Source organism: Fukomys damarensis, unplaced genomic scaffold, assembly GCF_012274545.1.
Source record: "Fukomys damarensis isolate Sample0158 unplaced genomic scaffold, DMR_v1.0_HiC HiC_scaffold_26, whole genome shotgun sequence".
Taxonomy (NCBI): domain Eukaryota; kingdom Metazoa; phylum Chordata; class Mammalia; order Rodentia; family Bathyergidae; genus Fukomys; species Fukomys damarensis.
Genome location: NW_022900938.1, coordinates 433,242 through 461,208, shown reverse-complemented (window position 1 = coordinate 461,208; position 27,967 = coordinate 433,242). Strand labels below are relative to the sequence as shown.

The 27,967-nt window shown below is 54.2% G+C and overlaps 1 protein-coding gene across 8 annotated transcripts; it reads left to right on the top strand.

The window, feature by feature from the left end:
• The first annotated feature begins 3,674 nt into the window (after window positions 1–3,674).
• On the top strand, window positions 3,675–27,949 carry Cflar (CASP8 and FADD like apoptosis regulator). 8 transcript variants are annotated; one of them, XM_010617540.3, is made up of 11 exons: window positions 8,295–8,468; window positions 9,996–10,446; window positions 11,839–11,944; window positions 13,541–13,676; window positions 15,431–15,516; window positions 17,767–17,815; window positions 20,655–20,701; window positions 21,319–21,400; window positions 25,799–25,941; window positions 26,082–26,309; window positions 27,614–27,755. In XM_010617540.3, the coding sequence occupies exons 2-11, from the start codon at window positions 10,160–10,162 to the stop codon at window positions 27,662–27,664; spliced, it is 1,215 nt and encodes a 404-aa protein (XP_010615842.1). In that variant the 5' UTR covers window positions 8,295–8,468; window positions 9,996–10,159; the 3' UTR covers window positions 27,665–27,755. The 8 variants fall into 8 exon arrangements, with proteins under 8 accessions (XP_010615839.1, XP_010615842.1, XP_010615844.1 ...); XM_010617537.3 differs by lacking the exon at window positions 8,295–8,468 and adding an exon at window positions 3,675–3,894 and having other exon boundaries at window positions 25,799–26,309; window positions 27,614–27,949; XM_010617535.3 differs by having other exon boundaries at window positions 8,298–8,468; window positions 25,799–26,309; window positions 27,614–27,949.
• Window positions 27,950–27,967: the final 18 nt, after the last annotated feature.

Genomic DNA, 27,967 nt, shown 5'->3' with positions numbered 1-27,967 from the left:
TGCCGCCACCGCCGTAGCCCTGGTCCCGGCGTCCCAGAAGCCGGCTGGCTCCTTCACCACCCCCGCTCCTCCGGGTGACCCGTTCGGCCACTGTTTCCATTCTCCGCGCCACACTGCCCCCGCGCTTTCTCGTTGAGCCCCACCCTCGCCCCTTATTTTTCATTTTGAGACAGGGTCTTCCAAAGTCTAAATTGCCAGGCTGGGTTTGAACTTGCTATCTTATGCCTCAGCCTCCCAGAGTGCTGGCGTCAAGACGGCGCCCCCACGCCCAGTCCCACGTTTTGGATGAAAATTCCTTTTTCCAAAACGCTCAGTTGTTTTTGAGGACGTGTCTGCAGGACGTTGGGCTCGTTTGTGTGCAGTCCTGGGGGTTGGACCCGGGCAGCGTCCCCACCCTGGATTTTGCTGATCAGCGGTCTGCAGTCGCTCAGCAAACTGCGGGCTCAGTGGGCTGGGTCGGTCCCCTGATCCCCGGGGCTGTCCAGCACGCTGATCTCGGACAGCAGGGCTAAAGAACCGGCGACTGCCGAGGAGGGCGATTGCTCTCTAGGGTTCCCAGGCCCTCAGCTTCTCTATGGCAAGCAGCTACTGCTTTTGATAATTAGAAAATGTGTGTTTGTGTGTGTGTGTCAGAGAGAGAGAGAGAGAGAGAGAGAGAGAGACTCAGGGTCCAATTCATGGGGTGTCAAACTACATCCACAGGCTTTTCAAATTTGACTGAGACAGGGTCTCACCAGGTTGCGCAGACTGGCCTCCACCACAGGGTCCTCCTGCCTCAGCCTCCTGGGCAGCTTCAGATACAGGCTTGTAGGAGGAGTGACTTCCGATGTTGAACAGTCTGTTCCCCAGGAGGTCTGGTCTGGATCTGTAGAGACCTCAGCCATGGCCGTCAGAGCCGCTGGGCTCAGCCCGGACCCTGGGCCTTCTCCAGTAGCAGGGACCTCAGGTGTCAGAGCACCCAGGAAGGAGGGGGTGTGGCCTTAGCAGGTGACCGAGACTGTGGGCGGAGGCCTCCCAGGAGGAGGGGCCTGGGGCCCGCTGTGCTCCCCGCCCTAGGGACAGCGCTGCCCTGCACGCAGTCCCCCCTGGGAGGCCAGGCACGGGCGCTTGGACCCCCGCTATCTGAGGAGTTAGAGATGGCAGTTCCTCTGGATTAGAGAACAGAGACACTTTTCAGATTAATTTTTCTCGGTCCGTGTTGCAGCACCTGATGGCCACGCTCCTCGTGGGAGCTGGTGAGGGGACGTGACACAGCTTCACGCCCTGACTTCCCTTCTCCGGCCCTCTTCCATCTCTTGGTCACCATCCCTTTTGCAAAAGGCCCATCTCTGTTTCCTATTTATCTTTTATTTTGCTCTTTATTTATATACAAGAGAAAACATGCACTATTTAACCTGCGTGTCATTAAGGTCTCAATCTTCACCTATTTTCTTACAAGTGACTCAGTTTTATCCTTCTTTGTGGTAGACTAGTACTCCGCTGCATATAAATACAACATTTTCTGTATCCCTTCATCTTAGACTGTTTCCAAGATTTAGCTATTATGAATTGTGCTGCTGTAAACAGGGATATCCTTGCATCACTGTATGTAGAATGATGTCTTTAATTCTTTTGGGGTGATGCCTGGAAGGTGAATAGCTAGGTCAAATAGGATTTCTAGTTCCAGATTCTGAGAAATCTTCACACTGATTTCTGTAGCGACTGTACCAGTCTACACTCCCACCAACCCTGTAGAAGGCTTCCTATTTCCTCAAAGCCTTACCAACATTTGTTTGATTTCTTGATGATAGCCACACGCCTCAGTCACTTTTCTTGTCACTGGGACCAAATCCTGACAAGCAGAGGCAGCCTGCCTTTCCCTTTTATCCCACCCAGGCTACCTCTCTTTTGGGTGGTGCCACTCACACCCCGGTGGGAGCTTCTGTCTTCAGTAAAAGCCATCCAGACGCACCCACCACCCTGCTCATTCCAGTCAGTGGACTAATTTGGCCCCACCCACAATGCTAGCATCACACACCCTAGATCCAGCCAGCTCCGAAAAGCCCAGCTATGAGCACATGATGATTTGGGCGACTCCTCGACACACGCCGTAAAACCTGCTTTCTGGAGTGAAATGGAATCTCAGTGTTTTTCCTTTTTTTGCTAACGAAACCTTTATTGGCACATTCTAGGCCTACGTAACAATGACCGCACGTGTACATGATCTGTCTGGCCCCTTCTTTTTTTCCCACTCCTCCCTCTCCTCAAGCCCCCTCGCCCCTCCATGTACAAAGCTTTGTTTCTATTTTCCCTTTTTTTCTTGACCCCCTTTCCCTCCCTCCTCCCTTGTTCCCCTTCCCATTTGAACATTTTCTTCCCATTTCCCAATGTCTATTACACATTTTAGTCTTTTTTTCCACTTTCAGTTTTTAACACCAGAGAAACAAGGTGGTATTTAAACATGTGTGTCTGGTTATTTAAGAGTGTGGTCTCGAGGTCCATCCATCGAGCTAGAAATGTCTGAAGCTCACCCCCCCTTATGGCACAGCAGTGCTCCAGTGCATTAAAACCCACACCTTCTTTACCCACTTGTCTATTGATGGGCATTTTGGCTGTTTCCAAAATTTAGCTACTATGCCACCATAAACAGATGTGCATATATCACTGAGGTAGGATGCTTTTAATTCTTTGGGGAAGATACAAGAAGGGGAGTAGCTGGGTCAAATGGGAACTGTAGTTTTAGCTTTTTGAGGAATCTCCTCACTGATTTCCACAGTAGTTGCACCAGTCTACACTCCCACCAACAGTGGAGCAGGGTTCCTTTCTCCACAGCCCCACCAGCATTTGTTATTGGTTGATTTCTTGACAGCCATTCTCTCTGGGGTGAGGGGGAATCTCAGTGCTGTTTTCATCTGCATCTCTCCAATGACCAATGATATTGAACATTTTTTTGTATATTTACTTGCTGTTTTTACTTCTTTGTCTGTGAAGTATCTGTTCATTTCAGATGCCCATTTTTGGATGGGGGTCTTTAAATTTGGGGAGTCTGATTTTTTGAGTTCTGTATATTCTAGTCTGAGGAGCAGCTGGTAAATTTTTCCAATGATTTGGTTTCTCTCTTCACTCTGTCAGTGGTTTCTCTTGCTGTGCACTCATCTTTTTTTTTTTTTTTTTTTTTTTTTTTTTTTTTTTTTCTTTTGGTACTGGGGATCAAACTTGGGTCCTTGAGATTGCGAGGAAGGTGGCGGAACCACTGAGCTAAATCTCCGGCCCCTCGTTGTTTTAATTTGCTTTTCTCTGACAGCCAGGGAGGCTGAACATTTATGTTTTCATGCATTTATTGGCCATTTGTGCTTTTTTTTTGGACAAGTGTGTTCATTTCAGTTGCCCATTATTTTGGTACCGGGGATTGAACTCAGGTCCTTGCGCTTGCAAGGCAGGTCACCGAACCACTGAGCTAAATCCCCGGCCTTGCTGGCTTTTACTTTTAAACTTTTACTTTGAAACAGTTTTAGGCTAGGAAAACTGCAGAAGTGATACGAGCCTTCCCACACACCTGCTCCCACATCTAACTCTCTTCTAACCACAGCCATTATCACTGGGAGTTAACATGCACGCAGCGTGATTCCTACCCTGCCTTTTTTCTGTCTAACCCAGGGTTTGTTCCTGATTTTAGAGGAAAGGCTTTCACCTTTTTTCCGTTTAATGATGTGGGATGTGGGGGAGGGACAGTGAGTCACTAGAAAGACCTTTTGTTTCCGTGTGTGAATGCTGCGCCCTGCCCTGCCGCTCCTGCTGGGCCTGGCTGGTCAAAGGTCCCCCAGGACTGCGTCCACTCCGCAGCCACCCGGTTCCCACTTCCCTCCTCGCGAGCCAAGGCACAGCCTCCCCGCCTGGCTTCCCGACTGTGGGTCTGTGAGTGCTCCCTGCTCCAGCGGCCCCTCTGTCTGTGCCCCAGGCTGCGGCATCCGAGGCACAGCCCCGGACAGACGACGCTGTGACGGGCATAGGCACCTGGGGGCCGGGTCAAGCGGGCCTCTGCCTTAGTGTGGCACTCTGGGACCCAGTCCCTCCCAGCGGGCCGCTTCGTCCATTGTCCTTCCAGGCCTGAGCTCAAACGTCTCAGGGGTCCACGTCCAGGCCTCACCCTGTGCGACTCCCACCCCGTCGCTGTGCTAGGGCGACTGCAGACACCCAGAAGGGTATCTCTTCTGTCATTTTTCTGTGGCTCAGTCCTAAACAATTAATTCTTCCCCAAGTGGCTCCCGATCAAACACCTTCAAATGTGGTGGGCGCTGCACTTACTTTCCTCTCCAGTTGGAGTAAAGCCCTCCCCGCTTTGCAGTGCGCGAACCCCTGGTGCGGTCTGGGTCCCCGGAGTGGGCTGAGCTTCTACACGGCTTCATTCTTTGGTCTGTGCTGTCTGAGCTCCATTTCTCCACTTTCTCTGGCTTCCGGATTCCTGTGGGCTCTTCCTTGATTTCTGGAGCTCTCCCTGCTTGTATTCTCACTGAGTTGTTGCTCCAGGGTCAGGGCTCCTGGCCCCCGGGGGCCTGGTGAGGGCAGTCTCTCCGGTTTGTGTGTCAACTTCCCGGAGCTGCAGGCAGAGCCGCTCCTGAGGCCCTGCCCCCGGCCGGGATCCCTGTTCTGCTGTGTCCAGGAGGAGTGCAGATTGCTCTGCTATGGCCATTGTGCTGGGCATCCCTCCTCTTTCATCCTTCTAGAAACTTCCGGTGACTCTGGTCCTGCCCGTCACTACCTGCACGTGTGGTCTGCGGTTGGCCCTGCTGACCTGCGGGCTGCTGAGCAGCGTACTCCCGTCCTGCAGCCGCTTGGCCCCGAGATGTGTGGAGGACAGAGAGTGTTGCACCACCTGTCCTGCTGGCCACCATGCCCCAGAGGGCAGGAGAACAGTGCGATGGTGTTCACTGCTCCCTGGAGGCCTGCGTGGAGGACGAGGGGAGGACACGGGGTGCTGCAGACAGTGTCACTGCCGGCTGTCGCCAGGCAGATGGGCACCAGGTAGAGAACTCGCTGCGATTTGGGGCACCTCTTAACAGAGCTGAGGGCAGGCGTGGAAGCTGGGCCTGCAGTGTGAGTTAAGGAAGGGACCAGGTCCAGGCCTGAGCTCCAGCTCCAGAAGACTCAGGCTGAGACAGGAAGCTGGGAGGAGACTGAGCTCAGAGGCCAGGACAGGAAGGCTGTGTGCATCTGGTGAGTGGCCAGGAGCTGGGATCTTCGAGGAGCTGGTGCAGGGTGCAGGGTTACAGATGGTGCGGAGGTGCAGGGGTTCTGGGGGTGAGAAGAGTGTGGCCAGCAGGAGGAGAGTCCAGGAGAGACAGAAGAAGAGGACCAGGCAGGTGAAGGAAGACTTCTTTTAGTTATTTATTTAAAAATAATTGCCATATCATGTGTTTAGAGTGTACAGCAGAATGAGGTGCACGCCTGTAATCCCAGAACAGGAGGCTGAGGCAGGAGGATTGCCGTGAGTTTGAGGCCAGCCTAGGTTACACAGTGTGTTCAGGGCCAGCCTGAGCTACACAGCGAGACCCTGTCTCAAAAAGAAAAAGAAAGAAATAGAGTGTGCAGCAGATGTCTGGGGTGTGTGTCCCTGTCTGCACAGGGACGGCTCTGGCAAGGGTGGCTCTGCTCTGCCGTTTTACAGAAGTCCTGAATACGGCACGTATGTTAGCCCTGGTCTTACTGCTTGTTCTTTCTGCATATTTGCTGTCTGTATCCTCTGGCTTCATCGCCTCATTTCCTCCCATCCGGGCCCTGGTAACTACTGTTTATCTGTTTATTCTGTCTCTAGATGTTTGACATTTTTTGGTAAGATCTCACATGTAAATCAAGTCCTGCCTTATTTCGTGTGTCTGACTCGTTTCACTTAGCACAGACTCCTCTGGTTCACCCCATGGGGCCAGTGGCAGGATCGCTCTTTCTTCCCCTCTGCGTGGCTGTGGTCGGAGTGCAGGGCCTTGGGCGTGCTGGGCTCGTGCTCTGTACAGACCTGCACCCCAGGTCTGTACAGGCTGCGTAGTGCTCCGCGGTGTGGGCACCGCTTCTCCGCTGCTTCATCTGTGGACAGATGTGCCCATGGTTTGTGAACGATGCTGTGGTGCACGGGGCATGCGGGGCCTTTGAGAGGCAGTGGTTTCGTTCCCTTGGGTTCTGCACCAGCTCCGGCGTGGCTGAGTCTGAAGGAAGACTTGTACTTCTGGACGTGGCAACCTGGGCTATGGGTTAGGGAGGCCTTAGGGTTGTAGAGGCCTTGGTTGATCAGGACCATTGGGCTTGGGCCGGGGTGAGGGTGAGGCACCGAGGCATTGCTCAGAGTCTGAGGGGAGTCAGAAATAATAAATAGCTCAAAAAATATAAATGAATAGCTCCACGCAGTAGTTAAGCAATTAACGGAAATGCCCAAGTCTGTGACACAGACGCATTGCTTCTCGAGGCGCCGGCCTCTGCGTTCCTGATCTTCCCTGTGCCATGTAGCCAGCACCCAGCACCCTGTGCAGGAGACAGGACTGGGTCAGGCGGGAGAGGATGGAGGGGAGCTGCTGGAGTGGAGCTGGGTGGAGCATGGGGGCTGGGTTCTTTTTCATCTCTCAGATGCAGGCAGCATAGAGGTGCTGGGAGTAGCAGGAGCAACCCCAGGGTCCCAAAGGAGAGGCTGATGAAGGAGTTGGCAGGGCTGTGGGACAGAGCGGACAGAAGGGTTGTCCCCGGGCCCCCAGGGACGAGGTGCCAGCTGTGACCCCCGTGTGCCATGGTGCAGGCGGGCAGTGTGACCCCCCGTCTCAGAGCGACACACCTGGGTCTGCAAGTGCAGAGGCTGGGAGGAGGCTGGGCACAGGCACCCAGGACCTCACAAGGGCCACTCGTCTGGGCCGGGCCTGCGGCGGGGCGAAGGAAAGGGCTGGCTGATCCCGGTACCAGCGCTGACTGGATCCACCTCAGGAAGAGCTCAGTGTCCCCTGGTGCCTGGGACCCTCTGCCAGCCCTGTCCAGGAAGGGTGGTCAGTTCTGCAGCAGCAGTGCTTGGGCCTTGCAGAGGAAGTGGGTGGAGCTGGCCTTTGCTGCCAGGCTGTGCTGGTGACACAGGCCTGGGGACAGCAGCGTCTCTGGTTGGGAGGCCCAGCTGGGCTCGGGGCTTCTGTGGTGACTGTGTGATCCAGCTCAGTCACCTGCCCTCCTCCCCTTGGCGTGGAAACACCTGTGTCCTTTGTGAAATTAGAGACGGGTGTGTGTGGTGAGGGTTTGTGTGTGTACGGGAAGGGGGAGATGGTCACTAGGTCAGAACACACCAGAGGACGCAGGGCTTGTCCCATGGGGCGGGGGCAGCTCAGAACTGTGGGCGAAACCAAATGGGGGTGCTGGCCAGGCAGGGGCTGGTGTGGGAGCAAGGCCTGGTTCCCAGGGTCCATTGGCCTCTGGCCACGCCTGGACAGCAGGTGACTGGAAGGAGTCACGCCTGTTTCTGAGCTGTTAGGTGAGGTACAACCTGTCCCTTCTCCCCATGGTTTTGGGAAGCTTTGGGCTTTCTTCTTCCAAGGTTCATCTGCACACACCCCAGGGAGGCTCTAAAGCCTTTTATGTTGTTTTATTTTTGCAGTACTGGGGCTGGAACCTGGGGCCTTCTCGTTGAGCTATATATCCCCAGCCCTTTTGCATTTTTTAAGATGGGGTCTCATCAAGTCACTAGGTTACCGAGGCCGGGCTTGAACTTGTGATCCTTCTGCCTCCGCCACCAGAGCACTGGGATGACAGGCCCGGGACACAGGTCAGCCCTCTCCCTGACTTTCCTGGACTTTCCAATCCGGACACCCTACTCTCCCGGTGGTCACCCAGGAGCTTAATCACTTTCCTCCTTGCTGGCACATGGTACCCTACGATGGCAACCTAAGAAGGAGAGTTTGTTTATTTATTTATTTATTATCATTATTATTTTCTGGATTTTTTGAGACAGGGTCTCACTATGTAGTTGTGACTGACCTGGAACTCACTATATAGCCCAGGCTGGTTTCGAACTCACAGCTATCCTCCTGCTTCAGCCTCCCGAGTGCTGGGATTACCGGCGTGCAGGAGAAGTTTGATTTGGTTTAGGTTTTTAGCGTAAGATCTGCTGGATCCAAGGGTTTGGTGGGAGGTCCCCGGCAGCCGGGAAGCAGAGAAGGGAGGAGCCGGAGGAAGACAGATGCTTCTGGCCACGCCCCAGTGACTTCCTCTCCCAAGACACCGCCCCTCGCAACAGGCCCCGCCTCCTCCAAACTCTGCCCTCGCAACAGCCCCGCCTCCTCCTCAAGGCCCTGCTCAGGCCCCGCCTCCTAACGCGATCCCCTGTGGACTCCAGGGGAGGAGATTAGCGCCCCTTGCCCCACTCTCCTTGGGCCTGTGTTCCCGGAGGTCCGGGGGACTGCAGCCTTGGTGTGCGCCTGACCCTGGTCTCCCTGGTCGGGCCTCCCGGAGCGGGCGCAGTGTGCAAGCAGGTTAAGTCGTTGCCAGTGTTCTAGTTCGTCGTGCGCTTGTCTCTTCCTGAAACTGTCCTTTAACCTTTGTCTCAGCTGTGTTAATGCGGGAAGAGCTGAGCTCGCAGGTTGGCGCCGTCTGTGGTTCCCGCAGCGTCCACCCGTCCCCGGTGCACCCTGCAGATAAGGGCCTGCACACGGTCTCGGTTCCTGAGTGGCCACCACGGAGCTCAATAGGTGAAACTGAAGTCATCCCTCCCCACCCCGACCTAGTCACAGTCCTTATGTGTAACGGCCTTTTATTTTTCTCTTATTTCTTCTAGCATATAAAAAAATTTTTTTTGCGTTATTTCTTTGAGAAGGGGTCTCTGAGCTGACTGTGTAGCCTGGGCTGGCCTTGGACTTGATCCTGAGTGCTGGGGCTGCAGGTGGTGGTGATTTTGGTGTGTGGAGTGGAAAAGGCCGTTGGGCTGTGGGGTTAATGCTCTGTGACCTGGGGACGGAGTACAGATTGTTGATTTGCATCCAGCTTTCAGAGAAAGAATGAAGTAGCCAGAGTACCGGATTTTCTGCTTCATTGCATAATCTTTCTAGCAAATGGCGTTTCTCCAGTTCCAGACAGCGTTGCTGAAGGGAGTGGGCGGCGGGCGCAGGCTCCCAGTGCAGCGCGCGGCTGTCCCTCTGCGCGCAGAGAGCGTCCGGAGCGCGTTGCGCCTCCAGGTTTCTGAGACGGTGTTGTAATTTGAAGTTTGTATCGGGAGCAGGGAGGGTGCTTGCTCAGAGCACAGACTCTGCTTCAGTGTAAATTCTAGCTGTGTGCGCCAGGTCCTCAGTACCGCAAAAAACAAACAAACGAAAATAAATTCTAGCTGTGGGACAGAGGGTGCCCGTCTTCGCAATTTAAATGTCAAAGGAAACAAGCAGAGACCCCTCACCACCCACCAGGAGAGAAAGGCCAGCCCAGTGCTCTCCTTCCTCCGCTGACGCCCACTGAGACTGAGGGCCTCCATGGCCGCCGTGGCCTCGAAGCAGGGTGTTCTAGTATCACCGGGCTCAAGGGCTGAGATCTGCTCAGAACCTGACAAGGAGCTTGGGTGTGGTGGCTGATGTCCCAGCTACTCAGGAGGCTGAGGCAGGAGGAGCCTGAGTTTGAGCCCAGCCTGGAGAATTTAGCAAGACCTTCAGAATAAAAAGGGCTGGGATGTAGCTCAGTGGTAGGGTGCCCAGAATGTATCCCCAGTAGTGCACAACAGACAGGACTGATCTTGAGGAGGCTGTGAAGGGGCTGCGGAGGGAGGGTCAGCCCTCGTCCCGCACAGCTGCTCCTGGGTGTCCCTGAGACCCGTGACACTAGTCTCTCAGGGGTCTGTGCCTCTGAGTCACTGGGTTTTCCTCTTCCTCCCTGAGGTCATGACCATGACGTGGTCTCTGTGATTTCCCTAACCTGCTCTGTATACGGGGCTTTTGGTGGGGAGCCGTCCTTGCTTTCATTTTTCCTTGGACCCTTCTGGTGGGGCTTGGCACTGAGGCGTCCTCTCTCTTCTCCAGTGCGTGTGGTGAGGAAGGAAGCCTGAGTCCCAGCAGAGGACACCGCACCGGAGGATTAACGCCCCCGAGGACCACAGCACCATGAAGTGGGGCCGTGCAGATGGAGCTGGTGCTTTCCCAGGCTGCTGCTGAGGGCCAGGAGCCCACTGCCCGCCGCCCTGGCCATGGCACTGCCCGCTGAGCTCATCCACAGGGTGGAGGAGGCGCTGGACGAGGAGGAGAAGGAGGTGCTGGCCTTCCTGTGTCGCGATGTCGCTGAGGATTTGGTGCCCCACGACGCCCGGGACCTGCTGGCCACGCTGAGCGAGAGAGGCCAGCTGTCCTCCCTGGGCCTGGCCGAGCTGCTCTACAGGGTGCGGCGCTTCGACTTGCTCAAGCGGGTGCTGAGGATGGACCGGGCAGCCCTGGAGGCCCACCTGTGCAGGCACCCTGGCCTGGTGTCTGACTACAGGTGACACAGCATCCCTGAGAGACAGGCCGGGAGACGGGGGTGCGGTGGGGGGCGGCTGGGCTCAGAATGGCGGGCAGGGCAGCCGCATGGCTTCCTCTTCCCCTGACCTGGGGCTGCCGGCTGTTATCCAGGTTGACCTCAAGGCTAGATCTCCTGCCTCAGCCTCCCAAGTGCCGGGATTACTGGCGTGGCAGGCTGTGATTCTTAAACCACTTTGCTTGGATCATTAATGAAAGTGGCAGGGACAGATGGTGTGTGTTTGCCTCAAGGACAGAATGACGGGAAAGGAAGAAAGACAGGAGCAGCCCCCAACAGCATGGCCTCATTTGCTGGCTCACTGCCGGGGCTGTCAGTCACTGTCAGTCCTAGAACCGAGGAAGGAAGTCTGACAGCATCTTCCTGTTTTGTAGAAGTCTGCACCCCCGAGCCAAGCCAGTGCAGTTGCCCACCCACGTCCCCTCAGCCTCCTCGGTTATGCAGCCCGCAGTGCTGCTGCTTCCTGCTCTCATGTGGTGTCCTGCAGAGATGGGTGGGGACAGGAAGAGACCTGCCCCCGTGGCTCTTCCCTTCTCCCACGAACCTGCCCCTTTTCCGTCGGTCTTGGGCGTGGGTGCTTTGTGTCATCAGGAGCCACCCTGAGACATGAGGCCCTGCAGAGTGAGGAGCTGGGGCCTGGCCCCCTGGCCCCCGTGCCTTTGCTGACCTTGGCCTCCGGCTGTCCCCCTTGGGTCACAGGATCAGGTTGCTGGGAGCCCTGTGGAGGGTGCAAGACCTTGTAGTTCTGGGTGCCCGCCGTCTCCCACGGGCCTGTCCAGTCCCACAGTCACCTTCCCTGTGTGGAGGCCAGGTGGAGGGCTCTCTTTCCCTTGTCCTCTGTGGCCTACCCTCCACCGGCCAAGCAGGGCTTTGTGAAGTGCAAGGGCAGCTCGAGCCATACCTGTCCTTGAGAATCTGAGCATCTGCTGGACAGCAGCCTTCCCAGACCAGCCGCGTGACAGTGCTGAGCTGGGTGTCCCGCTTGGGTGTGTCAGAGGCGCCAGTTGGAAGGGCATCCAGACCAGGACCCGTGTCAGAGTCCCCAGCGAAGTTCCAGGGGTTTCTTTGCTTTACAGTCTTGTGATCCAAGTTTGGTCCCCAGGTCCCCAAGAGGACGAGACCTCTGAAAATTCCGTTCTGCCTTTTGACCCAGTCCTAGGGTCCTGCATGTAACTCCTGGGGGAAGGGAGCTTCTCTCCTGAGTCCTTTCCAGCCCCAGGTTGGGAGACAGGGAGGGTCTCCCACTGGGGTCCCCATGGGGCTCTTGCTGGTGGCCAGGACTTCGGTGTCAGGAGTGACACGTGCAGGGCTGTGGGTCCTGGTGCCTGAGCTTCCCGAAGGTCTGTCTGCCCCCAGGGTGCTGATGATGGAGATCGGTGAGGACCTGGACAAGTCCGACATGTCCGCACTGACTTTCCTCATGAGGGACTACACAGGCCGCGGCAAGACGGCCAAGGACAAGGTGTGTTTTCTTTTGCTCTGTTTCCGAGGGGCCGTCAGAAGTGGACTGCTCGGGGTCAGACATCTGCCACGGTTTTCATAGCAACATTTGTGGCAAGAGAAGTGAGAAGAGATAGGGTGGTGCGGGTGCCTGGTGTGGCCTTAGTTTTCCTTTCATTCTTGGACTTTGTCCTTTTTTGTTGTTTTTGAGACAGGGTCTCACTACATAGTTCAGGCTGGCTGTGGCAATCCTCCTGCCTCAGCTTCCTGAGTGCTGGGATTACAAGCATGTGCCACCATACCTGGCTGTCCTTTCCGAAGCCATCGCAGGCCCGGCTTGGCCACCAGATTCCCGCACTGGCCTGGAAGACCCTCTGGCATAGTGCAGAGTGCAGTGGTGGGGTTGGAACGCAGGGAGGGCAGTGGTCTCAAGGAGGAGGCTGAGGCTGGGAGGGGACTCACATTCCACTTGGCCCCACAGCACTTCAGGAAGGGCCAAGAAAGTCTGAAGCTCCCCAGCATGCCTGGGGCCAGCCTGCCACCAAGGAGCCTGGCTGGAGAATCTCCTCCAGCTCCTAGTGTAATTTCAGTGCAGTGGTGGGGTTGGAACGCAGGGAGGGCAGTGGTCTCAAGGAGGAGGCTGAGGCTGGGAGGGGACTCACATTCCACTTGGCCCCACAGCACTTCAGGAAGGGCCAAGAAAGTCTGAAGCTCCCCAGCATGCCTGGGGCCAGCCTGCCACCAAGGAGCCTGGCTGGAGAATCTCCTCCAGCTCCTAGTGTAATTTCACTTCTGAAATCTGGAAACTGACTGCTCCCACGTCAAATGCAAAGGAGAAAAAATGAAAAATAGGACTCCTTTGTTGATCTCTGCTGATCAGCTTCTCTCTCATCATTTATGTAAAGTTAACTATGTTTTGTTTTTTTATTTTTATTTTTTTATTTTATTTTTTTGGTACCAGGGATTGAACTCGGGTCCTTGCGCTTGCAAGGGAGGCCACCAAACTGCTGAGTTAAATCCCTGGCCCAGTTGTTTTTTTAGAAAATAAAGATAGCACTTCAGTGACCAGATGTTAAACACAAAAGGAATAGAACCCAAAGACATGGCTGTTTCTGAGACTTGGTTTCATAAGTCCCTGTGGCCCAGTATAAATCTGGAGCAGAACCTTAAATCTTACTCCCCATGATCCCGAGTCACAGTGTGGTGGGATGTCCAGCACTGATGAAAAGAGTTCGAGAGGTTTACAAATGTAGGACTAGGATTTTTCTCTGAAATTTTGTCCCACTACCTGCTCTTCTCTGTTCTGGGGAAGCCCTTAGGGGTTTCAGTTCAATGCCAGTCTGGCCTTTTGGAAGAGATCTTTCATGGGACAACTGATGACACACAGCAGCTCTGTGTCTCTCCCCATTCTGGCTGATGACAAGGGACTTACCCCATCTTTTCTGAGTAAAGTCCAGGAGAGTAATCTGCTCAGGGAAGAGGTGTCTGGGTTAGGACACTGCAGATCCCTGCCAGGGTTCACCTGATCACATTTTCTTGCTGCTCTAAATCACATGGCCTGGGGTTTGTGTTGGCTCATTAGCTGCATTGACATTTGCTTCTTGTTGGTGGCTCTTAGAGTTTCTTGGATCTTGTGATTGAATTGGAGAAACTGAATCTGGTTGCTTCAGATCAACTGGACTTATTAGAAAAATGCCTAAAGAACATCCACAGACTAGACCTGAAGAAGAAGATTGAAATGTACAAGCAGTCTGGTAAGAACTTTGGCCTCTCAGTAGTAAAGCAAGTACTCTGCACAGAAGTGTAGCTGGTAAAGATCGATTGATAAGTGGGTGGGTGGAATGCAGCCTGAGTGTCCAGAGCCCCTCCAGCCTGTGGCTGCAAATCTTATCCCTTTATATCTTTATATCGCGAGTCTGTGACTCCATTGTCTGACCACTGTAGTCCTGAACATTCTAGCCTTTAAAAAAGAGTCTAAGTATTCACAGGCTGGCGAAGCTGTGAACATTTGGAGCTTTTGTGTGTTGAATGCTACTACCTGACTCCAGCATTTGGCCTGGTAACGAGCATCCGTCTCTGGGTGGTGTCCCCAGGGTCCCAAGGCTGCCCTGCAGGTCTCAAGCGTCACCAAAACTACTCCCAGAGCAGGGCAGCTCTTTCTCCCTTGGTCCTCTCCCTCACACCACCACCCCACTGTCTTAGCCTCTGCCTGGACTCTGGTAGCTCGCTGTTGCAATAGGGTCACAGGCTAAAGGGCCTGGCTGAGGCCCCTTGGGTTACAGACTGTCCGATGCCACACACACTGAAATGACGTTGGACAGCCAAGTGGGGAGAGCGCTTTTAGTCCGTTCTTTCTTTTTCTTTTTTTGGTCATTCTAGATGTGTGATGGAAGAGTCATCTGATACTTTCATTTCAGTTGGAAAGTTTAGGGTATTTTGTTATTTTATTTATTTTTTTGGTACCGGGGATTGAACTCAGGACCTTGTGCTTGTGAGGCGGGTGGTGACCTCACTGAGCTAAATCTCTGGCCCACGTTTAGAGTATTTTAAAAGACTGTGGTTGAACTTAGACTGAACTGAATTATTGTTTTTTTTAATGTAAATAATAGTAGCTTTAATATGAAACAAAATAGGCAAAATTAGGTGAAGTGAATCTTTGTTGAAGTTTCATTTGATAATATTTCATAAATCTTTTTTTTTTTTTTTTTTGCAGTACTGGGGATTGAGCTCAGGACCTTGTACTTGCAAAGCATGCGCTGTGCCATTGAGCTAAATCCCAAGGCCTATAATTTACTTATTTAAAAAAATTTTTTTAATAAGCAGACTAAAATTTAAATTTTATTTTTACATGTTTAATTGGATAGCGTAAAACAAAAAGAAGGGAAAAAAAGGACAAATTGTCAGCGTCATTTTTTTTTTGCTGCGAGGAATCAGTAACAAAGTAACAGGAAAACATTCTACGGCCATCCCAAAGTAGCTAGGCTACAGGTTAAGATTCAAATGCCAAAATTATTATACCACTTAAATCTACAAATGAAAAATTATTATACTGTCTAGTATAAGAATTTTCATATGAAATATATAGTAATTTGTTTTTCAGAAAGGGATACTGGTAACTTTTAGAAGAACTTTCTACTATGCAATGACTAGAAAATCTCAACTATAAATAGCTATGTTATAGCTCAGTAAGTATCAGTAAACTGTTCTGGGCTACTGTACATTTCAGTTTATTTTTTTGTTTTTGAGACAGGCTCTCACTATGTAGTTGAGACTGAACTGGAACTCACTATGTAGCCTAGGCTGGTCTCAAACTCACAGCGATCCTCCTGCCTCAGCCTCCAAAAGCTGGGATTACAGGCATGCGCCACCATGCCAGGCCATTTCAATTTAATACAGAACTATATTCTGGCTTTAGAAAGGCAGCAATAATTACATTTTAGCTTTTATTCTAGATCCCCAGCCCTATAATTTATAAATCTTAACTCAGTATCTCTCTTTTGCTTTATAGCTCAAGGAGCACGAACAAATTACACAACTTCTCTGCAAGCCTCTTTCCCAAACTTGAGTCTCGAAGATCTTTCACATAATTTAAGGGTGAGTGTGAAGCAAACACGTGGAATCCCAGTGTGAAAGTTTCACGGCTTCAAGAAAAATAGACAGTGTCACAGAATGTACTTTAGCAGTTGAGAAAATTATGTCAGAAATATACTTCAAAATATGTATAACTTCCTGTTATCACGAAATTAATAAATGTCTGTTGAGCTCCTTGGCAAATAGTTTTTGTTGTTGAGTGATGAAACAAGGTTTCCTTTGTGAATCTAAATGTCCTATGGTCATGTGTGGTTGTTTTAGCAATGGACAGTACAAGGTATCATCAGGGTTGTCGTGTGGTTAATCTTTCATCTTGAGAGGAAAGACCTTTGGTGTCATAGTACCCTCAGCTCTATAGAAAGCTAAGTGGAATTTGTAATGAGGACTTAAGTACAATTTCAGGTTAAACTATAGACACTGTCATTGACGTGTGTGACGAAACATTGACTACACCTTTAATGTGAGTGTTTCTTGGAGAATCTGAGCTGTAAGCAACACTATGAGCAACAGGGCTTCAGAGTTAAAGGCGCTCAGGACTGCACTGTCTCACCCACTTCCTGAGCAACATGGTGCTGAGGCTGACGGGTGCTCAGTACTGTCCACCCACACGGCCAGCTAGGCCCGGGCCTCGGGGACTTCGAGAGCCACTGTCTTGTCGGGGCTGAGATGCAGCTTTCCTCAGTGCCTGGGTCCCTGGGGCACTGAATCATGAGACAAACAGATTTAGGATTCAAATCTATATTTCCCAGCTTTCTCCGCTATTTGTGTAATGTACACTTTGCTGTCGTTCCTGGTTAAAACTTGCCACATTTTTGTTGTTTCTGTTTTGTACATGAAGGTGAGCACGTCCGCTGTCTGTGCAGCCTGTTGGGAAACGTGTGCTCTGTGAAGCAGTTTCTCCTTAAAGTTGCTCACTCTGGTTAATATGTGAACCTACTTGTTCATTTGTTTAGTAAGCAGGCACGGAGGTGTATGAACTTGGTAACTTTCTCACAGGATTCAGGAGCTGAATACCTACTTGTTAAGTCCTATGAGTGCTGAAATGCTCCAATTGCTATGGGCCTGGTGTGGTGGCACAGGTCTACAGTCTCATCACCTGGGAGGCAGGAGGGTCACAAGTTCAACCCCAGCCCAGGCAGTTTCACAAGTTAGTGAGATCCTGTCTCAAAATAAAGACTAAGAAAGGGCCAAGGATGTAGCTCAATACCCAGTTTGGAACAAAACAATCGTGATGGCATTAAATGCCACAGGGTACCAACACAGCCCAGGAGAGCGTTTCGTGGCTGCAGTAGAATGCTTTTGAGGAGTGCCTTGATTCGCATTGCTCTGTTTAACAGTGTGTAAAAGTGACTGGACTCTGTGGGAGTCAGTTTTTATCTAATATCAGCCTCTGGCGAGGTCAGTTACTGCTGGTGAAAGCACCTGCATGTCTTTCTGTCCTGTAGACACCAGGTGCAGCTGCTGTCCACTTTTTTCTCGGCTGGGGCAGCTCTGAGGAGAACTGTCATTTGAAGGCTGAGCACTGCAGAGGAGTGGCAGTCTGTGGTGTGTGTCCCCTACACAGGACCACTCACGAGAGAGGAGAAAGGGTCGGTTCGGTGTTTCACTGTCCCCTTTCCCCGCTGTAGCCCTCAGAAGCGGTTATCCAGAGGTCACGATGATCAAGAGTCAGGCCCACATGTTGCGCTTGTGAAGCTAAGTGATTACAGAGATGCAGAAGCTAAGTCATTATGGAGACCCTTATGAAGGACTTTGCATAAATAGCAACAAGGTCGCTGCTGTTGTTGCCCTCACCTGAGGTGAAACAGCTGCTCAAGGGACCCAGGTAGTAAGTGGCCACCTCGAGACCCGGAGCCACTGTGTCCAGCCTGGAGAGCAGGTCTCAGCCATGCTGTCCTCTGCCTCTATGCAGCGAGGGGCTCCAGTACCAGCTGCTGTCCCAAGGGCCTGCCCGACCTGGAGCTCTGACCGCAGCTTCCCACACCGTGCTGCCTGGCTTTGTTGAGCTGTCTAATTTGCTAATGTAGTACTAGGAAGCTTTCTTCATCTTTTCATTTTAAACATAGTCGCTTTGCTCTTTGGCTGTATGATGAGAGCTTCACGGAGTTTGCAGATACTCTGTCCTGTAGACGACTAACTGAAGCTGATATTTTTATTTCTTTCCTAGGTAAGAATGCCATTGAGATAGTTAAAGCAGTGCGCTATCACGTCTGAGGAAACTAACGAGTGTGACCTTATTCTTTGTATTTGAAGCTCCAGAATGGGAGGAGGAAGGGAGAGGCCCTCGAGACACATCATCAAAGTAAGAACATTTCTTTCTGTCCATGTTCCTAAATGTTGGATGATTCAACTACAAAATGTTGCAGTTTTACAGTTGCCTGTTTCCTTTGTCCGCACGTTCCAGGGCAGCTAACTCTGACATGTATTCATGCCATTTCTGGCTCCCCACTGAATTAGCTCCTTTAAATTTGGACGTCTCCCCGCCAGGCCGGTCCCTGGGCTGTCTTCTTAAGCTGTGTGACATTTATCCTGACGTGGAGCCATTCCCAGGCCCTGTTTAACAGTAATCCAGCCATATCATAACTGTGTTTAACCAGATATCTAGCAGCAGGAAGAAGAAAGGTCAATAGGCTCTCGCTTGATAGCCCATTTAATAAAAGTGAATATTCTATAGAAGACCTCCGCTGGCCCCGAAAAAGAAGGAAAAATACATATAAAAATCTCGACTCACGCTGCACAGCCTCCCTGAGTCGTCAGCCTTGGGTCCCACAGTGCCACCCTTCAGCGGCGTCCTTCTCTGCTCGTCCTGAGGCCTCAGTGCAGGATGCCGAGGCCGGGATACCCCTGTCGCCTGTCTGTGCAGTGCAGTCTCAGCGTCCTGAGTGGGCACCGGGTACGCACTGCTCGCTGGGGCCCTCGACTCGGCCATGTGCCACTGTGGCATCTGCCAGATCAGCAGATGGTACGGTGCCCGCTGCCATCCCCGCTGCATGTCTGCTCTCCAGCAGTTCATTTCTGAAGTGACAGCGGGTTCCTCAGAGCACCGGGCAGGTGCTGAGAAGTCGCGAGAGGAAGGCTGGGCACAGGCCCCTGGCTGGTTTGTCCAGGATGTAAATGGGCACTCTCTCTGCTTGGTGCTCTGGGTCTCAGAGCAGGGAGGGAGTGAGGTCCTGGCCCGGCAGTCCTGCTCAGCCCAGCCCGAGTTTCTTTTCTAATGGTTGAAAAGGTTCTGATAAATTGGCTTTAAAGTAATCAGCCAAGTATTCACAGTAATTTGAACTTCCAGGTAGATTTCGACTGAAAGACCCAGATGGTGATGCGTGTGCTTTTCAAACGCTAGACTCTGAGAGACGCATTGCATGAATTGTTTTGTGCATTGTGCGTTTGTTCTGTTGATAAGTGGTGCTTAAAATACATCTAGACAGTACGTTTCCTAGTTTCACATAGCAGGGAAGCGCTGCACACGTATGAGTGTACCCCACACTCCGGTGAGCACACACGGATGTCCCTCGGTGCCACATGGTTCAGGACCCACAGGTGCACTAGGCCTGTTGGAGAAGCCGCATCGAGCTTGTGCAGGACCTCTCTGGGCTGGGCGGGCGCCTGGGGCGGGAGCGTGCTGGGCTGTCGTGTGTATTGCTCAGGGCCCACGAGCGTGTGTGTGAGCAGCTCAGATGCCGTTCCCTCCCCGAATATTCTCCACCCCTGGGTGGCTGAGCCACACATGGATGTAGACCCCGGCGTGCAGGCTCTGTGTCTTGTGTCAGACACGCACGTCATATCTGCACAGACTCCATTGCTGCACACAGTGTTTAGTAAACCACGTTTACTGCAATGTGCCCTGCACACCTTTTCACGCCAGACACATAAAGATCCCATACTCTTTTTTAAAATTTTTCAGTACCGGGGACTGAACTTGGGACCTTGCACTTGCGAAGCAGGCAGTAGAACCACTGAGCCAAGTCCCTGGCCCAATCCCATAATCTTTTAAAAGTGTGTAGTATTCATCATATGTACCACGACTGACTGACCTTGTTTCGTGTTGTGGACTTCTCTGCTCTTCCTAGTCTGGGGCCTTATGAACAGTCATTCAGTGGGTCTCTTTTTTAGCAGGGGTGCTTGAGACAGATTTCCTGTGTGGCTCAGGCTGGTGGGATATCACAGCAGTCTTCCTGCCTCAGCCTCCTGAGCTGAGATTACAGACATGCGCCAGCACACCTGGCTCTGGCAGCTATCTTTGATGTGCATTTTTGCACTGATCTCTTATTTCCTTGAATGTTCAGAGGCCGAATGTTATCTTAAAGGGGGGCGCCTGCTGCCCTCTGAAAAGACTCTTGCAATTAGTTCAGCATCAGATCTGAAAGTGCTTGTTTTCCCCAAGCCCTACCAATACGGAAATTTTCTTTCCCTATTTTTAGACACTATTTTTCAGTATGCAGCAGCCTCCCTCGTAAGACAGTGCAAAGACTTCAGTTCAGGGATTACTAAGCCCTGAGACTGGCAGTGCACAGGTGAGAGCCGGCGTCCCTGCACCCTGCGGACTCACGAAGCCCTTTCACCCGGCACGGTGTGCCATGGGCTCTCCGTCTGCCTGACCCCGTCCCTTCTCAGTGACCGTGTATTTTACCATCTCCCTGGGTCTCCGATGCAGACCCCTGGCCTCAACTCAGAGTGGTGAACCCCGGGAGCTCCCTTCTCCTGGTGGTGAGGAGCAGTGTGATTGCTGAATTCTCCTGTCAGGGTAAAAGCTAGCTGGAGCCTGGGCCTCCCCAGGAGAAGGGCAAGGGAGAGGCCTCCTTCACTTGCTATTCAGGCAGTTTCTGTACAGGGCCCTGCACAGGGCAGGCACTCAGGACTGATTGGCTGATTGCAGAAACAGGGTCTCGCTGAGTAGCCCAGGCTGGCCTCAAACTCAAAGCGATCCTCCTGCCTCAGCCTCCCGAGTGCTGGGATTGTAGGCTTGTGCCACTGTGGCTGGCCACCATGCCTGGCAACTTGGGTCTGACCTGTGCTACATGTATCCGGAGAAAGACAAGGACAGCTGGAGAAAGGAAACAGGAGGACAGCACGGTGTGGAGAGCAGCCAGTGGCAGGGCGGAGGTTCACTCTACTCTGTAACAGTGCTTTCTGTCTCTCCCCAGAACCCATGAAGATGTCTGTTCAGGAATCGGGAGCCTTCTCGCCTCAGGTGCAGAATGAATGAGCTGATTCGGTGTTGTGCTGTGCACAGGAGCCGTGGGAGCACAGTTCTGAAACAGACTGCCCGTTAGAAAGTCCCTGTGACAGAGCCACACCCTGCGCTTTCCCAAGAGTTCATTTGCCAGGGACCTTGAACACAGCACAGAGGACACTTAACGTGGCTCTTGTTAGGGATGGGTACAGGGGTTCCAGGGTCCCTGCCCCTCAGGTGAGTGCCGGGCAGGCTTGTTCTTGGGGTGGGGTTGTTCTAAGAGGCAGCGGCAGATGCCCCCATTTATGCTGTTTTAAAGATGCCATTGTTTCTACTTCAGGTCATGGCGGAGACATAGTTTCCGATTGTCTCTATTCTGCAGAGTAGTAAGACACAGTTTTCATTAAACTTAAGAAGAAATGGAAATACTATAGCTAGTTTGTCTTAAGTACATTGCTAACCAGAAGCTGCTACTGATGGGTCAGATCGGCTGCTGGAACTGTGGACTGTGTCTGCTCAGGGGATGCTGGGGGGGCTGGAGTCACGGCTCACCTGCTGAGGGGACGCCCAAGGGACGTGGGGACAAAAGGCGGGCGCTGTCTCTGGTCTGTAACGGTCCTTGTTTCCCTTTCTAGCGCACGCCCCTGGAGAGGTACCGGATGCAGAGCAGGCCCCTGGGCACCTGCCTGATAATCGACTGCGTGGGCAACGCTGCAGGTACGTGGGCCCCTGCGGATGGCGGGTGTGAGCTCAGCCCAGCCTGGTGCCTGTACAGCTCCTGCGGGCTCGTGAGATGGGCCTGGGGAGTGCACGCCCAGCTGTGAGGTTGGTGGCCTCTGTCCCAGCTTTCCACGTGGGAGGCAGTGTCTCTGGACGGCCTGGGGCTCCAAATGGCTGGGGTGTCCTTTTGCTTCACTCCCACTTCCCGAGACGGCCTTGCTTGGGGCTGTGAAGCCAGACACACGTGGGTTCTGGGGCTCTGGTGTTGCTCGGGCCACACGCCCTGAGGTCTGTCCTGGCCGGAGCTCGCTCCACCTGGGTCTGCGTCGTGGGGAGCCGTGTGCACCTGTCACCCATCTGTGGTCCGTGTCTGACTCACTGACCGCTGTGAGGCAGGGGGACAGAGGAGCCCGGCCACAGGGCTCGAGTTCTGTTTACTTGTTGACCTCTCCTTTGAGATCATTCTGGTTCAGCGCTCCCAGATTCTTGACATCATTGTGAGGACTCAGACCAGTCTTTTAGGCTCACTCAAAATATTACTGAGGAACTTTTGTTTCTTTGTTTTTCCTGGCTGTACTAGGGCTGGAACCCAGGGCACCCTATTGCCGAGCTACATCCTGTGATCTCAGCATGCTGGGAGCCTGAGGCACGAGGATCACAAATTTAAGCCCAGCCTCGGCAATTTACTGAGACCTTGTTTCCAAAAAAAGAGAGAAAAAAAGGGCTGTAGCTCAGTGTGAAGGCCCTGGCTCATTTCCTAGTACTGCAAAACCGAATCCCTGGCTTTCGCGCATGCTGTTTTGGTTGGGTGTGAGAAATGCAGTGTCCCCAGCTGTGGGTGAGTGTCCTCCCCTCTTTAGCCGCTGCATCCTCGCGGGAATGAGGAGCTGTCTTCTCACCGTGTCACTTCCTGTATAGAGGAGGCTGTGGCATGGCTCTCAGTGTGACTTGTCTGGTTCTCCTGCACTTGATGTTGTGCCTTCTGCGCAGCCTGGACTGACCATGTTTGGGAGAAAACCTGTCGTTTCACGAGGTCATTTCTGAGGAACAGGTGGAATTCCCCCCGAGGCCTGGGGGCAGTGGGGTTTCCAGCCAGTGCACAGGCAGAAGCGGTACTTCTGCTTTCATTCAAGTTTTATTTTCCATACTCAGCACCGAGCGTTTTTCCCATCTGTGGGCGGAGAAAGCAGTGACGAGGCTCTGGGACCTGGGCCTGTCCCCGGGCCCGTTTCGGTGTGGGGTGCAGGACCCCCAGCTCGCCGTTCTGAGGTCGGACTCCTCGCTCCCCCGTGCCCCCTCTGGCTGTGGCCAAGCCACCGCGCCTATCTCCTGTGGCACAGCCCTCGGTGCGAGCGTCCACCCCAGTCCCCCGGGGCCTCTGGCCACCTTGCCAGGAGTGGGCTCAGGTGGGGCCTCAGCCACAGGGCTGCCACTTCCCCAAGTCCCCTGGTTCGGGAGAGGCTGGGTCCTGGGCTTCTGAGAGGTGGGACCGCGTGGGAAGAGGAGAGGACAGCTGGCCCTGCCTGCTGGGAGCCTGCCACTCCCTAGGGTCCTGCGGTCCTGTTCCTGCCCATCTGGGTTGGGTACTCCTGGTGCTGTGCTGCTTCGGGGCTCCAGCTCCATCTCTGGCCTTTTTTCCTTCCTGTCTCTGCCGGGCAAGGCCTTCCTGGGACGGCCCTGACCCTTTCTGAGTGACCTCGTCTGAGAACAGCCAACTCCTTGGGCAGGAAGTAGAGGAGTTGGGACAGAAGCTAAGGCCCTGGGGTTCTGAGACCAGTTCCTCCTTCACCTGCACCACAGCTGCCTGCTCAGAGCTGTGACAGGGCCAGGGCCAACTGGAGCCTTCTGGGCAGCCCCTGAGGAGGGAGAGCAGGGGCAGAGGTGCCAGGGCTTAGGGCTCCCTGGAGGATGGGCACTCCAGGCCCGAGGGATCCTGCCCTGCAAGAGGCATCTGGAATGAGCAGTAGCTGGAGGACTGGTGTCCTCCGCATTCTTCTCTGTGTCCACTTCGGTGTGGCGTGGGGCTCTGAGCCTTGCTGTGCCGGGAGACGGACGTGCCTTTCCGTCCCTCGGAGGCTGAGGAGGCTACATGTGCCGTTCCCTCGGTCATCTGCAGCTGCGGATCAGGTCCCCGTACCCTGACAGTGGTGCTGAGTGAGGACCTGGGCCCTGGCCGCTCCCTGGATCTGTGTGATTCCAGGACTCAGGGATCCACTCTTTCACAGGTGACAGTGGCGGGTAGGAGGGAGAGGTAAGCACCGAACCCATGCTCATCCCCTTTGGCTGCTAGCAGAGGTCAGAGACTCAGCTGCTAGGTTCTTACCTGACCGTGAGGACCGAGCGCTGTCGCCCAGGGCTTCACGTGGCAGGGCGCACTCCGGTGCAGGCACTGTTTCTGCAGACCAGGCCAGGGTTCAGGGTCCAGAGCTTGTCAGCAGGGTCTGAAGGCTCGGATGCTGCTGTTCTCTCAGCATGACGCTGGCTCCCGAGAGCGCCCGGTGCCCAGGACAGCTAGACAGGGGAAACGGGGCTTCGGCAGGCACAAGGTCTCGCGCCTGCCACAGAAGTTGTTTCAGGCTGGTCCACGTTTGAGGAGGGACCCGCTGTGCTTCTTGCGTGGAGGAGTTGCGGGACTTGTGGGCGTGTCTTCAGACTGAGCCTCTGCTAGGCTTTGGGCCAGCACAGCCTTCATGAGGACAAACAGGTCCTGCTGGCAGCCTGAGTGAATCAAATCCCTAACACACAGCCCAGCTCTCCCTTGTCGAGTGTGTGCGCCGGTTACTGACACAAGCGCGCTACCACTGAGCTACATCCCCAGCCCACTTGCCTTGAGCTTTCATCTGCCTGCCTCTGCTTCCCAGGTGTCTGGGATTACAGGCATGCACTGCCACACCTAGCTGATTACCCCAGCCTTTTGTTAACCCAAAGTTGTGTTCCTTTTTCTTTGAACCTGTTATCTTTCCTAGCTCCTCTTGAGAATCTAGGACAGAATTTGAGATTGCTTTCTCTTGCTGTTACAGTTGGCCAGTGGCTGGTCGGTGTGCTGGGCAGGGTGGCGGACACTGTTGATGGAGCCGTGGCCTGACTGACTTGTGACTCTGTACCTGGCCTTGTTCTGCAGAAGTCTTCCCTAGATCCGTCCTTCAATCCCCAAATGCATGGGGTGGAAGTTATGGGGTGGAAGTTATGCGGCTGTAACGATTACTGCTTGGTTGAGAGAAGCAAGTGGTTTCTGGACGGCCACACCGGGACAGGGAGAGGCTGGCTCTAGAGACGGGATGAGGAACAAATCCAGAGAAGTGGACCGAATCTGATGGGGCCCCTGAGCTGAATCTGCTTGTCGTGTCTCTGAGTTTAGGCCTGACCATGAATCCTACCCAGAAATGAGTTTAGACCAAGTGACATCTTCAAAGTGGGAAAAGGTCCTGAGTTCGATCCCTGAAAAAAAATCAAAAAGGGCTGGAGTCATTGCAAAGGCCCTAGGTTCAACTCCCACCAGTATCATAAAAAAAAAACAAAAACAACAACAACAACCTGGAAGTGGGAAGAACAGACTTGTAGTCAAAAGGGTGTCGATCCTGTGAAGTACTGGGTACGGAACCCAGGGCCTCGAGATTACTGGGCAAGCGCTCTAGCCAAGCTGCTCCACGGCCCTGATTGAGACAGGGTCTCGCCAGGCTGCCCAGGCTGAGCTCCCACTTCACCCCTCCGGCCTCAGCTTCAGGGTGGCTGGGATCACAGGCCTGTACCACGCCAGGGACTTTGGTGTTGAGTGGGGAAGAGAAAGAAGTTTCTGCTCTCTGTTAGCAAAGACATAAACTGACTAGAGGCGGCTCCTCTGCTGGAGGAGAAAACCCTGGACCTGGGAGGCCAGACCTTGAAATGTCGGGCGATGGACAGAAGGGTTTAGACGTGGACACTCGGCCTTGCACTGCCTCTCCCTTGGCCTGTTGGGCTCATGGGTGCTGGAGGACTCTGGGCACACTGTGGGTGTCGCGGCTGAGGTGCCTATCACCCCAGAAGTGGAGCACTAGGCCCCGGAGGTGCCAGCAGGTGGGACGAGGCCCCTGCTCCCTTTGGGTCTGGAGTGGACATGTCCCCAGGGGACATGTCTGTGCCCGTGTCTTGCTGTTCTGAGGAAGATAAACCAGCTCAGCCCCTGGGCTCGGTAGCATGGAGTGGGCACTGGCTGCTGTGGCCACATGTACTGGGGGCCCCAGAGATGGAGGAGGAGGGGCCTGGTCAGCAGTTCATGTTCCAGGTTACTGCTGTCCCCTCTGCCTGGCCTCAGGGCCCGAGAGACCTGGACAGCAGGGTGGGCTGCACTCCGGAACTCTTGCCTGGCTCCTCTGGGCTTTTCTCATCTACTGCTGTTTTCTGGGCTTGTTTCCCCAGAAGTTCTTCGAGATGCCTTCTCCTCCCTGGGCTTTGAAGTCCAGTGCTTTTTGTACCTTGCTGTGAGCGACGTGGCCCAGGTTCTCCGCCAGGTGGCCTCCTCACCCCAGCACCGGGAGCAGGACAGCTTTGTGTGCGTCCTGGTGAGCCGAGGTGACCCCTGCAGTGTGTTCGGTGTGGACCGGGCCCACTCGGGGCTGCCCCTGGAGCAGGTCAGGGCGCTGTTCACAGGGGACGCCTGCCCTCCCCTGGTCGGGAAGCCGAAGCTCTTCTTCATCCAAAGCTACGTGGTGTCCGAGGCCGGACCAGGGACCAGCAGCCTCCTGGAGGAGGACGGGCCAGCGGTGACCAGCGTGGAGTCCAGGGGGGTGCGGCCACCTCCCCCCACCCTGCACCAGGAAGCCGATGTCCTCTGGAGCCAGTGCGTGGCCCACGCGTGCCTGCTGGAACAGCCCGGCACCGTGCCCTCCGTGTACCTGCAGGGCCTCTCCCAGCAGCTGCTGCAGGACAGGTGAGCTCCAGCGTGGTGTCCCCAGCTGCCTGAGCACCACGCTGCTACCACATGTGCCACGTGCGCTGCCCTCAGGAGCCAGGTGTGCACTACTCCTGGGCTCCCAGCCGCGAGGCTGCAGGGTGTGGTCAGCTTGGCGTCCCCACGTTTCTTTTTCAAATTGAGTCATCTTAATTTTGTTCTTGTTCTAGTAGGGATAGCCACTCCTTGTAGAAAAACCCTGAAACAGAAATGCTGAAAGGAGAGTGTAGTAAGCAGCTTGTCTTACTCACTTTCTTGTCACTGGGACAAATTGCACCTGCAGTTTAAAGGAGGAGAGGTCATTTGTTTCTTAGGTTCAGTCCATGTTGGCTGCTCCAGGGCAGGGGAAGCCAAGGTGGGAGGGGTTGGCGGAGGGCAGCCGCGCACAGAATGGCAGCCCAGAGGCAGGGCTAGAAGAGAGGAGCCGCCCAGGGCGCACCCAGTAACAGCCGCAGCCAGGCCCCACCTCCTGCAGCCCCCGCCTCCCGCTTTGCAACACCTTCCACAGCCCGGGCTCTGAGCACATTCCTGATCCAAGCCACCGCACAATGACAGCCTTGTCACCAGAGCCAGCCCTGGCACCAGGTCCCAGCCCCGCTGCTACATTTTCTGAGTATGACTCGTCGCCCTTAATTGTTTCCTGGGGTGCCCAGGAGGGGGCGCCACGTCTCCACCACTGGGCAGGAATGGCGTTCCTCCAGCTTTGTCACCCGAGGTCTCCCACAGTTGGGAGAAAATATTAAATGGAAATTAAAAAGATAAGCAACGCCAGGGTTTTAGAGAGCTGTGGGTCTTTGTAACCATCGTCCCTTACTCTCACTGTGCCTGACCTGGCTGGGCTGTCCTCCCGGTGTCCTGGGACACAGGGCTGGTGCTGCCGGCCTCGGTGTCCATGGGGTCCTGGCCACCCTGCGGCGTGGGCCCTGTCATGTCTGATGCTGATGGTCACCGAGGCCAGGAGGAGCCAGTGTCGTCTCGTGGGAGGGTGCTGGCTTTTTCCCCAGGGGCCCGGTTCAATCATTGGCCTCTGAGCCCTTGACAGGCACATCTGGGTGTGGCTCTGGGCCCAGGACTGGGTCTCTAGCTCTGTCTCCTCAGCCTCTGGGGGCCGGGCCTTCCAGACATTTTTGGGTCTCCCTGCCTGGAAGAGCTGCCTGGCAGCTGACGTCTGTCTGGCAGGTGAAGCCCGGCGCTGGCTCCGTGGGCGGCAGGAACTTCCACGGTGGCTGAGGCAGCTGCCAGCCTGCTGCACAAATTCCATCCTGCCTTCCTATTTCTTCCAGGAAATGCCCGCTGCTGGACCTGCTTGTCAGGCTCAACCACACTGTGTATGACTGGAACAGCAAGGTCCCCAGCCAGCAGAGGTACAGCCTCTCCCTGCAGCACACGCTGAGGAAGACGCTGGTCCTGTCCTCTGCCTGACCACCTGACGCCGCCTCTCCTGGCCACGCGGCTCTGTCTCCCAAGAGGAGCGGGTCGCAGAGTATGGGGAAGTTCGGGCTTCATGCTGGGTGACGGGCGACAGCTGCAGGAGTGGACTGGAGCCTGGGTTTGCACAGCTCTGCCTTGAGGAGGCTGTGGGCTGTGCCGCTGAAACAACCAGGCAGGGGAGAGGAGGGGAGGGGAGGGGAGGGGAG